Below are 12,900 nucleotides of genomic sequence, written 5' to 3'. Positions count from 1 at the left end.
GAAGAGACATGAAATCCAGAGGCATAGTCTAGCTCTTAACTAATACTCTTAATAATAGGGAACTGGGAATTTCTGTATTTAAGCTATCTGTATTCCTGAAAGGTAAGATAGATCTAGCTGTTTTGGCTTCAACTTATGATGCTGTGGGAATGGAATTACAAGTATTTCTTATGAAACTGAAATTTCATATAATTGACATTGAATTTTCTCCATAAACTTCAACCTCATTTTAACCACTAGAGGGCTACCTTGTCATCTGATTTTTGATCCCCTACCCACTCAATTTCAGAAAGACCAATCACTGCGAGATAAAGCAACTAGGGTTAGTTTACAATAACTTTTCATTTGAATACTTACCAATAAATAGTTATCAGGTCACTTTATATGCTACAGGACTTTGTGGACAGGAAAATGTGCTAATATACTAACAGAGGGATTGTTCCCAGTTTAATATACTAGGCAAAAAAGTGGGATTGATAAAGCCTGAAATAAGTAAAATCAAGTTATCTCATACTCCTGGGTCAGCTTTATAGCATTGAGGGTCTTACGTTTTAAGTGTTCCAGATGTCATAAGTTCAGTCACCAAAACGATACACTTCTTTCCTTTTACTGTAGATTCCCAGGAATCATAGAATCGAACAATGTTGGGATGTTGAAGACCCTTCAACATTTCAGCTTCTTCTTTAAATCTTTGCCGCTCAGATTTTGTTAACTTTCGATCCTAAAAAAAAAAAAAAAAAAACAGAATGTGATTTAAATGATTAAAAAAAACTTGCCAAATCACACAGTTACATTTGGCTGCTAAACATACTGTAGAAACAAGAACAATGTAACACTAAATTACTACTAACAGCTAAGTAGTCTGTCACTATGGGAACAGGCCAATGTGTATTTAAAAAAATCTCTGGGTTACAAGGCCATACCTGAGATTATCTCTGTATTTTTACTGCTAATATATGCCTCAGATACAATACAGTTTTGTAGGGACAGTTAACTTACCACATCCAAATAAGTCATCTATTGCTAAAGACATGCAATTTAACATGGATCAGTATGGGTTTAGGAGGAAGAAAGATTTAAAGGTAAATTCCAGTTCTGTCTGTGCTTGGATTAGAATTTCCTTTATGAGTATATACCTTTACCTCAAAGGATTGTAGTAAGATTTAAATAACCTACCAGGTTTATCTGAGATGAAATGTGGAAAAGTACTTAGAATTTGTTGTTCTTCCCTTGGTAATGTCCTATATATATGTATGCCTATGTATTTTTTAAATTGTCCTACAGATTAAAAAGGAAACGATCTCTACCATATTTATATTGCTAAAGCAAGAAATACATATTTGAATGAAATATTTCAGGCATACAATAAAGTAATGTGCTCCTCATACAGTTAAATAATAATATAATCTAAAACTATCGAAGTAACTAATTGTCCCTCCCATCTGATAATACCATTTGCTCTTAGGAGAGTAAATAGGTAGAGTCCCTTTGAAGAGCCATTTGTTGATACCTATGAGAATCAAAGATGCCTTTATTCTATGACCCACCAATACTACTATCAGCCATTGTCTCTTATTAAGTGTTCTTAAAATATTTTTTGTCTCTTCTGAATGTTAGTAAAGGCTAGAGTAATTAAGTCCATAATAAAATACACAGGATTACAAAAGAAAGTAATTACAATGAAAGTTATCAAAATTTTTAAATTGTGATAAATAATTGATATAATATGCATTACTAGGGCATCCTACTAACAACTGGAAGATCATCTAGCTATCATAATTCAAAGTAATGAATAGTATAAATGATGGTGTGAGATATCTGCAAATACTGTATGTGATACAGAAATAGCCAGTTCTGCTAGTGATAAAAATCACAGGTATGCTGAATGCTATTATGTGTATACATTCATTTTTCAACTTAAAGTTAATAAAAAATAAAGATTTATTTTCACACTAGCTCACAAACCTTACTTAAGGAAGTTTGTGGATCCCAATTTAATAATCTCTAGTCTCAGAGACTCTTAAATGTTGTCCAAGAAGGTTAACATTGGAATTGCATTTCAGTATTATAGCAGAAATTGGAAACAGACTAAAGATTCATCAGTAGAAGAGTATATAAACTGTAATATAGTCAGAGAATGGGTAACAGCACAGCAGTGATAATGAACCAGGCTAAGTTTCAATAATATAGTAGCTATCCTGTAATGTTCCCTTGTAATGTTCCCATCATGGTTGATCTTAAACAATGCAAAAAGCAAGTTTCCAAAGAATGTATGTATTGACATCATTTTAAAAATTTTTAATAGTATGTCCATATTCAGGGTAGTGGTTCTTCAAGAATAAGGGGTAGGAAAGGGAAGGACAACTGGTATTAACAAACATTAACTTCTGTCAATTTAATGATTATAAAAAATCGTGTTGTTAATTCATATTTCAGCATCAAAAATAAGTTATGAATAACTTATAAGTGATGAATAAACTTTTTCTGTTTTCTTTGCAAGCTATTTGAGGTTCCTGTGAGCTGTCCAATCATATTATTTGTTGCTTTATCTAATTTGTAGGAATTCCTTTATTGGTTTTATGAGTTACAAATATCTCCTCAAATTGTGGTATTTTCACCTTGCTTATGTTTTTGGATTTACAGGTATTGTTCTTTTACAGTAGCTCAATATCTACCTTTTACTTGTAGTAGGTAGTCTTTATTTCAAATATGAGGCCATAATTTTTCTATCTCATTTCCTCACTTAAAATATAACTTGTGTTGGCCACATGTGTTGGTATTTATTGTGGAATTTTGTTGGGTAAAAGAAGGAGTAGCTGTGACTTATTTTTTTAACAACCAATAACTTCAATACCACTTGATACACAATCAGTTCTTCTCACATAAGTTCTACTTCTGGAGTCTCTATTCTATACTAAATCATCTATTCCTGCACTAATATCACTTCCTTAGTTGCTGGTAGTTTTAAAATAATTCCTACTTGATAGGACTGAACTTCCTGCAATACCTCCAAAGCTTTATCTTTTAAACTTTCTTGGCTATTCTTTTTTCTAATGAGGTGACTTATTTTCATAAAGTGGAAATTACATCAACTAAAACTATCAGATTATCAAGAACTAAAACTAAAGGCACACTACTTGAGACAGTATAGATACGTGCTGTTCCACAACAATCCTTTTTCCCAAGAAGCACATATTAATTTTTTAAACTTTATGTGCCACAACCACCTACAAAGTGACATACCCTGTCCAGAAGGATTCAGATTCCTAGCAGGAGAAATATTTCATACTGGGTTATTCTCCTAACACATCCCTTTCCAAAAGTACAGAGAACCAAAGGACAAGTTGAAGTATCTGGAGCCAGATGACTGAGAAAGACAGCATTTGTTACTTGTCATTTAGTTTTTAATTGCAATGCATTTTCATTTCTTGAAGTTCTTTTTGGGTCTTTATCAAATCAACATTCAACTACCCTCTCCAATACTATCTTGGCATTTTGTTGTTTTAGCTTTTATTTATAGTCTTTTGAGTCTATTAAAATAACTTACTTTAGAGCTCAATTCAATTTACTTTTACCAGAGTTATGGAGGATCTAATTTTGCATATTGTTTTGGCTGCTGATACTCATTCATGATGGTGTGTTTCTACATGTAGCTTGCAATATAGAACATGGGTATCTTACACAGTGGTTTGTCTGTTTGAATATCCTCAGTTGTTAAAGTAACGTAGTGATATTACTACTCTAGGTTAAGACTCCATGTAATCAGGGCCTCCCTGGTGGCTCAAGGGGTTAAGTACGGCACTTTGAAGTACTCCATAGCCTCTGGGTGAAATGTGGAGAGGAACGATAGGGAAAGCGAGACTTCTCAGAGTCTTTGTTCATTTTGAACTTTATATCATGTTTAAAAATTATATCTTGAATTTCACGTCATATAACCTGTATATTATCTATCCAAAAAACAAAGGGCCTCCCTGGTGGCGCAAAGGGTTATGACGCAACCTATGAAGTTATCCGCAGCCACTGCAGCATGAGTTCGATCCCCAGGTGGCCAGGGAGCTACCCACATGGCACAGTAGACCTTTCCTGTCTCACCTGCTGCTCCCCTCAACAGTGTATTTCAGTCATCTGCCTGTTCTGTTCCCCGGCTCTGTCTCTAGTGAATCCTCTCACCAACCGTACCTCTAGCCTGTACCCCAGTTCTTGTATGCATAAATAAATAAATCTTTAAAAAAAAAAAAAAGACTCCATGTAATCAGTTCAAATTTGAATCTCAGACATATGTGAATGCAGGTTCTTTATTTTATGAATTCTCACGGTAAATTTTTTTTCAGCTGGCCTGGAGAAACTTGTCATTTTCCCTGACTGAAAACTCAATTTTTCTCGTCTGTCCTTTCATTAAAGATGTAACTTCTCAAGGATCAACTTATTGGGTCTCAGTTCCAATACCTGCTTGGGCTTAACATTTCAGCTATTCTCAGATTAGACAGTAAAACCATGCTGCCTCTTAGTCAAAAGATTGGCCATTGTCCCAGAAAAGTCAAGTATCAATCCATACTTTTTCTACTTTAGTTTTTAGTTTCTTCTTAGTTTTTAAACCTTAGAGATTATACTTACATTCCTACATGCTCATCTTTGCATTTAAAAGGAATGTTTTTTGCTTTTCTTTTAATCAAAATTTTCAAAATACCTGGTAGAATACAGTGGCAAGAGTTTTTTTTCCCCACCTTGTTTGGCTTTGCATATATCAACAATAAGATTTCTCAGTATGTGTTCTTAAAATCCATACATGCGTAAATGTTTCTCATTTAAAGAAAATTTACATAGAAAAAGAAAAATCTTGATTGCTTATTGATTCCCTTATACATTACTGAATCTTATTATAGTTTAAGAAAACTTTTAAACCATTTAAAAATTTGTGAAGTTAATCTAGTCTCAATTAGAAGACAGCAAACACTTGAGCCAAAAGAATTGATATTCTACCTACAAATAATAGTATGCAATTTTAATATATATATACACCTTAGGCAGATCCAATGAAATACACTCCTGAGTGGAGAAGCAGGTGAGACAGGAGAGGTCTGCTGCATCATGTGGGTTAACTCCTGGCTGGGGATGGAACTCATGCTGCAATGGCTGCTGATAGCTTCCCAGTGCTGAGACTTAATACCTTACATCACCAGGGAGGCCCCAAGTCACATAACACTTTAAATGCTTAAGATCACAAGAATCTATAAAAATTGCTAACAGTGTACCTGAAAATGTATAGTCTGAAGAGAGGTGACTCCAAACTTTAGTAAGAGTGAGCTATGAAATTTTAATTAATTTATTTAAATTTGTTTATTCACCCATAGTTAGGAATTGATGGAAAATATATCGACCACAGTAGCAGAAACTTGGAATGTTATAAAGGATAATACAGTACTTTTTAATAGTAGCTTAAATTATATAACCAGTATTGCACACTAGAAAGTTAACATTAAGTATGACTGATTTTCTGTATAGGGCTTCCCCAAATCCTTATATGATTTATAAGATACACTGAACCTTCCATTGTGAAGTGTTCTCTCAACTGAGATATAACTTTAACTAGAAACTGCCAATCAATTTACAATGAATACAAAAATAAAAATTTAAAATATTCAATGAAATTCAGAGCAAATTAACCACCGGTGCTTTTTCTGGTAGCTTCTCTCTAGCATTACAAACTTGGATATCCCTTGGGGCTTGATAACACTACCCCAACTGCAGCATTCATTGCCTTCAGTGTAAACTAGAGCTGATGCAGTTAACCCACTCAATTCATTTCATTCATTTCTTTCCACCTACATAAAATTGTTCTGACAGGCTAAATGAACAAAACTAAAGATCATTATCACATGACCTACCATAACATGCACTGTTCCAGGCTGCTAGGGTTGGAGGTGGGGAGGCAGGCAACAACTATAACAATTGTTCATCTCAGTACCATCCAAATTCACAATGCTCAGTAGATTATTTGCTGAGGCAATTTCTTCTTGGATGAGAAATACAATGCTAGTATTGGTACATGGCCTTACAATTTTCACATATTTAGTTCCTTGCTTTTAAAAATTTAAGTATCCACTAGATGTATTTTCTCTTTACTCCATAATTTCAGTATTTTCTAAAGTAGCAATCCTACGCCTTCCTATGGTTATTAGCCCCGGAAAGCAAAACATCCACACAAACTGTGTGACAGAAAGAGTAAAACAGGTTTTCACTAACTAAACCTGAAATACTCCCTTTATTAGCTAATATCTGTACCCCCAAAAATATCTGGCTCTCAAGTCTTGACATTTAAACTTTTGCAGCATCTTATTTATAGAAATATTCAAAGTTTTATTGCTAAATTAAGACTACATATGATAAATCTACATACCAAAATATGGGTGGAGAGAGTATCTGGAATTACCTGATTAAAATATTTTAGGTCAATATTGCTGCCCTCCCTCCTTATCATTTTCTGCACCACACTGACTTAGCAAAGACCTGGGGCATTTATTGCATCTTTCAAAGTGATACTAATTGTTGGACGTTGGGATGCAGAAATAAAACTTGTCTTTAGGCAGAGAGAACTGCAGTTTATAACACTACTTTCCAGTGCAGCACGGGTTTCAGTTACAACTTGAAAACCTTTTTTTTTAAGTATTATTCTGTATTTTGAAGGCAAGGAATCATATAGGTAATTATTTTAGTCTAGCACATCTATTTTTCATAGGCCTAAGAGGTCTAATAATAATTTAAATTATCCACTAAATACTTTGTCTTTTTAAACTATAGCTAACTTTCATTTTTCTTCTAGAAAATTCCAAAATAATTAGATTGAAGGCTTGGGGAACGATGAGAGAGTAACTAACAGAAGCCAAGTGATGATTCTCATGCAAAAACTCTTAATTGTTAATAATATCAAAAAAGATTAATAGGGTTTTAAGGTGCTTGAAATATGAGAATTAATACTGATTTCATGTGACCAAATGCACACAGTAAACTCCTGCCATAAATTTCTTTATGACTTCCCAATCTGGTACCCCTAGAGACTTGAGAGGAACTGGATCAATACCATAGAGAAGAGTCTGTATTAGCTGAATTTTCCTCAACAGGTCAACAACAGATAATACTGGGTGGGGGTAGGAGTGTTTCCCTTAAGTCTCCATGGTATCGTCTAAGAACTATTTTGAAATAGGACAGGTTTCAGAAAAACGAACAAAAAAGGGTCAACAAAAGAATAGCAAAAAGACCTGGCTGTTCTACCTAACCCCTCCGAAGGTCCCTTCTTCCCTATCTAGTTCACCTTTATTTGCATTTCACTTTTTTTACAAAAAAGTTTTCTGGGGGCCTCCCTGGTGGCACAGAGGCTAAAAATACAGCACTATCAAGCATTAGGCAGCCACTGCAGCACATCCCAACAGGCCAGGTTGCTAACCCACATGGCGCAGCAGACCTCTCCTGTCTCGCCTGCTGCTCCCCTTAGCAGTGTATTTCAGTCAATTTGCCTGTTCTGCTCCCTACTCTTCTCAGGTGAATTTTCTCACCCCCCACCCCCGCACCTCTGGCCTGCACCCTTGTATACATAAATAAATCTTTACAAAAAAAAAAGTTTTCTGCCTCATGGTAGCAAGAAAAAGTAAAGTCTCACAGAAAAACACAAGAGTGATTTCTCAAACCAGATGTGTACTAATTTATACATTCTATCATTAAGCATCTTTCATTTCATCCCCAAATCTGGATTACAAAAATGTAAATCTAGGTCCAAGATATTCTCTCTATCCCTCTCTTTTGGGGTCAAAAAGTAATTCAAAAATATCCAGAAACTGGGTCTCCCCCGGTAGTGCAGGCAGTTGAGCACAGCACTGTGAGGCTGTCCGCAGCCTCTGCAGCACCGGTTCAATCCCGGCCAGCCAGCGAGGGTCCCACATGGTGGACAGACCTCTCCTGTCTTGCCCACTGCTCCCCTCAGCAGTGTATTTCGTCAGCCTGCCTGTTTCTGTTCCCCGCTCTGTCTCTGGTGAATTCTCTCACCCTCCCGCGCATCTGGCCTGTACCCCGGTTCTTGTATAAATAAATAAATGTTTAAAAAAAAAAAATCCAGAAACTGGCACATATAGAAAGCCATATGTTAATGCTAAAAGAAGTAGCAGATTCTTAAAATAACCAAATCACACACACAAAAAAGTAAACACATTTTGACCTATTAGAAAATGGCAAACTATTTTCACCAAATGACTTACAAATCCATTGTATAGCAAAACTCAGAACATACCTATCCAATCACAAAATCCAAAAAGGTTTTATTGGAATAGACTGGATACATCTGAGTATGAAGGCAAGTAACCCACGGGTCTAAACTCCAACTATCGTAAAATTAAAGCAAACAAAAGGCTGAGAAAGGGACAAAGAGATTGACTATGGACAGGGATAAAGATTAAAAAAAAAATTCTTGCACATTATAGAAATGAAACTTTACACTTCAGAGACAAATGCTACTCTGCAGTGAATATTAGAAAGTAGCTTCCAAAGTCTGATTGGGTGGATAACTGGGAAGACCAAGAAGCACTTCTCAACAAAACAGAACAGAACAACTCAAATGAGGCTATTAGCACTGAAACTTAGTGGGTCATCAGTTAAAACTCTGCCACCACAGGAAAACAAATATGATGGTCCACATCACAAAGATAACAAGCATCTCATCAAAGAATTGACTGAGACTGATAGCCAATCTTATTTCATTTTGTTCAGGAAAGAAATCAATGAAGTTCAGTTTATAAGAACACATGCATTAGTTTTTCAATGTGCATGAAATGGTGTTCACTTAAAAAATTTAGACAAAAAAATTTTAAATTTTACAAAAAAGAGGGAAGATGCTAAGTACAATATAAACATTTTATATTAACTTTATTTTATTATTTAAAAAAAGATTTATTCTTTATTTGTGCATACAAGAACTGGGGTGTAGGCCAGAGGTGTGGGGGCAGTCATGAAGGATTCACCAGATATACAGCGAGGAGCAGAACAGGCAGATCCACTGAAATACACTGCTGAAGGAAGCAGCAGGCAAGACAAGAGAGGTCTGCTATGCCATGTGGGTTAGCTCCCTGGCTGGGGATCGAACTCATGCTGCAGTGGCTGGTGATGGCTTGATAGTGTGAGGCAACCCCTGAGCAACCAGGGAGACCCCATTTTATATTACCTTTAAATACCGTATGTCACCTTTTCTTCTAGGATCCTCACCTCATCAGCTAAATCTTAACCTATGCCTCTTTCCAGTAACTACTGGGGGTGGGGGTGTAAAGAGAAGGAAATATATATTTAACTTCACAGGGTGACCCAGAAGTTCAGAGAGCAGTAAGATTTTAAAATCTTATTAAGATCTGTATGAAAAAATTATGTGGAGAAAAACAAAAACAGAAAGCCCAATTTGCACAAGGCTTAATGGAGTTTATATTGAGAATATTTGACATCTTGATGTACGACTATTTAAAATGTAAGGTTTTACTAATTCAAACTAATTATTTACAAATGTCTACTGAACATCTTATGACCAAAAACTCATCTATCTCCTTTCTTACATTGTTTCTTCCACAAATCAGCTTATCAATACAATTTCCTATTTCTCTTTGTCTTCTCAGACAATAAGGTTTGAACTTTTTTCAATCCTTACATTTCCATCACTCTCCACATCTTGAGTTTCCACTGATGCAAACTAGTAAAAGGTACAACTGCTTTGTATCAAAAATAACTATTTCCCCACATCAACCTATCCTTTAGAAGATGTTCCTCCCAACACACTATTTTTTTAATCACACCAAGTGTAATAATGAAAACAAAATTAACCAATTTTACCTAATGATAAGGATCTTCCAGAGCAGTTGTTAACCAAAGATTCCAGGATATTACCCTAGCCCCAGTAAATCAAATTTACATATAAATTTGTATAGTTTGGCTTACCAGTTGGCCAAAAGATTTCAAACTGAAAAAGCAATATGCTTTTTCAATTATATTATCAACCAAATGATAACCTAAGGAGCAACTTATAAATTCAAATTAATAAATTAATCTTACTAATAAATTAACTTGGCTATAGGTAGGTTAGTATGTCCTAGTGATAGGAAATTTCCCCAGTGGGCTATTTACTCTTAATTCCTTTAAAAATAGAAGATAAAATTTCTGCAGTGACAATTTGCAACTGAAAAAGACATCCTAAGGCTAAGTTATTTATAAAGGAAGACTGCAACGATTTGGTTTATACTGGTAAGCAAACAATTTGATTTGTTAAGGTTTATTTTTTTAATGAAACATTATGCTTTTTTTTAAAGATTTATTTATTTTTATACAAGAACTGGGGTACGGGCTAGATGTGCGGGAGGGTGAGAGGATTCACTGGAGACAGCGCGGAACAGAACAGGCAGACTGACGTAATACATTGCTAAGGGGAGCAGCGGGAGAGACAGGAGAGCAGGAGAGGTCTGCTCAGCCATGTGGGATTCTCGCCAGCTAGCAAGGATCGAACCTGCACTGCAGAGGCTGCAGACAGCTTCACAGTGCAGCACTCAACTGCCTGCCCACCAGGGAGGCCCCTGATTTCAGTTAGTTTTAATTTGCATTTAAATCAAGTGTGTTTTATAGCTGAGTGTAAGATCTATAAAGCACCAAGGTGTGTATTTTTTCTAAAATTAAAATTTTTAATAATTTAAGCAAAGTTAAGGATCTGTAGCTTTTTAAAAAAGTGCCTCAGCAATAAGACACCACTTCAAACCTATTAGGCTGGCCTTAATTATTAATTAAAAAACAAACCCTAGAAAGCAGTGTTAGCAAACACACAGAAATTGGAATCTTTGTGCATTACAGGTAGAAATGTAAAATGGTACAGCCACTGTGGAAAACATTATAGTATTTCCTCAAAAAGATAAAAAGAATTACTACCTGATCTAGCAAGTCTACTCTAAGATATATACCCAAAAAAACTGAAAGCAGGGACTCAGATACTTGTGCATCAGTGTTCCTAGAAACACCATTCACAATAGCCAAAGGGTAGAAACAACTCAAGTGCCCATCAAGAGATGAATGAAAAAAAAAAAAAAACAAAAAAACCGTGCTAAATATGTACAAGAGAATATATTCAGCCTTAAAAAGGAAATTCTGGCACAGACTACAACTCTGAGGACTAAGTGAAATACAACAGGATGCAACAGGACAAATACTGTGTAATTCCACTTCTACGGAGTACCTAGAAGAGGCAAATTAAAAGAGCCAGAAAGTAGAAAAGCGGTTACCCACAGTTGTGTGGAAAGGGGACTAAGTGTTTAATGAGTTCAAGATTTCTCTTTGGAATAATGAAAAAGTTCTGGATATGAATGGTGTTGATGACTGCACAACACTGTAAATGTACTTAACTGCACTGTATTGTAGAAAAAGGTAAATTTATGTCATGTGCACCAAAACCAAAAAGCCTAAACACAACTTGATCTTGGGGAACCCTGCTCTTGACATATAAGACTATTGGGAGTAGGGTGGGTAAGGGTAGTACACACAGAGAAGCACACCACAGAACTTCAAAGGTATATAGATACACTGTTCTACTTCCCACAGGACTTAAGTACTTGATGTACATCTTATAATTTTATCTGAGTTACTTTCTCTTGAGTATTTTACATTTAAAATATCTACTGATCATCTTATCAATTCCCAAAATAACAGAGTGAGTTATAAATCTGACTTTTCCTTATCTTTAAGGTAGTTGTGAAACTGTGATTTATAAGAAATATATATTTAGCTGTTCATATAACAAAAAAAAATTCTCATATATTTTTGTCTTTAGCAACAGTTACAGGTTCCTAGCTCCCAGAGTCCTGGAATTTCCGGAATTTCCTAAGTGTTGAAAGTGGTAAAGCTGGGCCTCCCTGGTGGCACAGGGGTTAAAGTCAGCACTATCAAGCTATCTCCAGCCACTGTGGCCTGAGTTCCACGCCTGGCCAGGGAGCTGACCCATATGGCGCAACAGACCTCTTTTGTCTTGCCTGTCACTCCCCTCAGCAGTGGATTTCAGTTAATCCACCTGTTCTGCTCCCCACTCTGTTTCTGGTGAATACTCTCACCCCCCCCCCACCTCTGGCCTGCACCCCAGCGTTCTTGTATACATAAATAAAGAAATCTTTTTAAAAAACAAAAGAAAGTGGTAAAGGTGTCCTCTGTTATGTGAATGAGGTGACTTTTGGACAAGCACCTGAGGATGGGGGTGGCTGCTTACTTAGGTGAACCAAACAAATGATACAATGATACGAGGTTTTCAGTCCCAGTCCCCTAGTTCTCCAGGAAAGGAGAAGGGCTAGATAAAAATCAACTGCAAAAGGCCACGATTTGATCAATCATGCCCCTGTAAAAAGGTCTCCATTAAAATCCAAGCAGTTGGAGAGCTTCCAGGTTAGTGAACAAGATTTCGGGAGAATGTCGACCCTGGAGAGGGCAGAGAAGTTCCTGCCCTTTCTTCCATACCTTGCCCTAAGCATCTTGTCTCCCTAGCAGTTTCTGAGTTATATCCTTTGTAATAAATCAGCGATGTAGTGACTAAACAGATTTCCTGAGTTCTGTAAATTTGTCCACCAAATTAATTGAACCTGAGGAAGAGTTTCTAAGGCACCTCTGATTTACAAAACCAGTTGGTCAGGGAGCCTCCCTGGTGGCACAACGGGTTAGGACACAACCTATGAGGGTGTTCACAGCCTCTGCAGAAACAGTTCGATCCCTGGCCGATCAGGAGCAACCCACATAGCGCAGCGGACCTCTCCTGTCTCGCCCGCTGCTCCCCTAAGCAGTGTACTTCAGTCATCTGCCGGTTCTGTTCCCCACTCTGTCTCTGGTGAATCCTCTCACCCCCAACACGTCTGG

At 36.4% G+C, this 12,900-nt stretch overlaps 1 protein-coding gene across 8 annotated transcripts in view; it reads right to left on the bottom strand.

Moving 5' to 3' along the window:
* The window catches only part of WNK1 (WNK lysine deficient protein kinase 1), a gene marked incomplete at both ends in the record, with an annotated part of 127,719 nt that overhangs the window by 77,133 nt on the left and 37,686 nt on the right, over nt 1-12,900 (bottom strand). For all 8 annotated transcript variants that reach the window (XM_084254688.1, XM_084254686.1, XM_084254687.1 and 5 more), the window contains one exon: nt 549-721. In XM_084254688.1, coding sequence (XP_084110814.1) covers nt 549-721 — 173 coding nt within the window. The remainder of the gene's footprint in view (nt 1-548; nt 722-12,900) is intronic.

Source organism: Talpa europaea (assembly GCF_964194135.1).
Source record: "Talpa europaea genome assembly, chromosome: 15".
NCBI classification, from domain to species: Eukaryota; Metazoa; Chordata; class Mammalia; order Eulipotyphla; family Talpidae; genus Talpa; species Talpa europaea.
The sequence above is the reverse complement of the archived record's forward strand: the minus strand, read 5'-3'. Positions and strand labels throughout refer to the sequence as shown.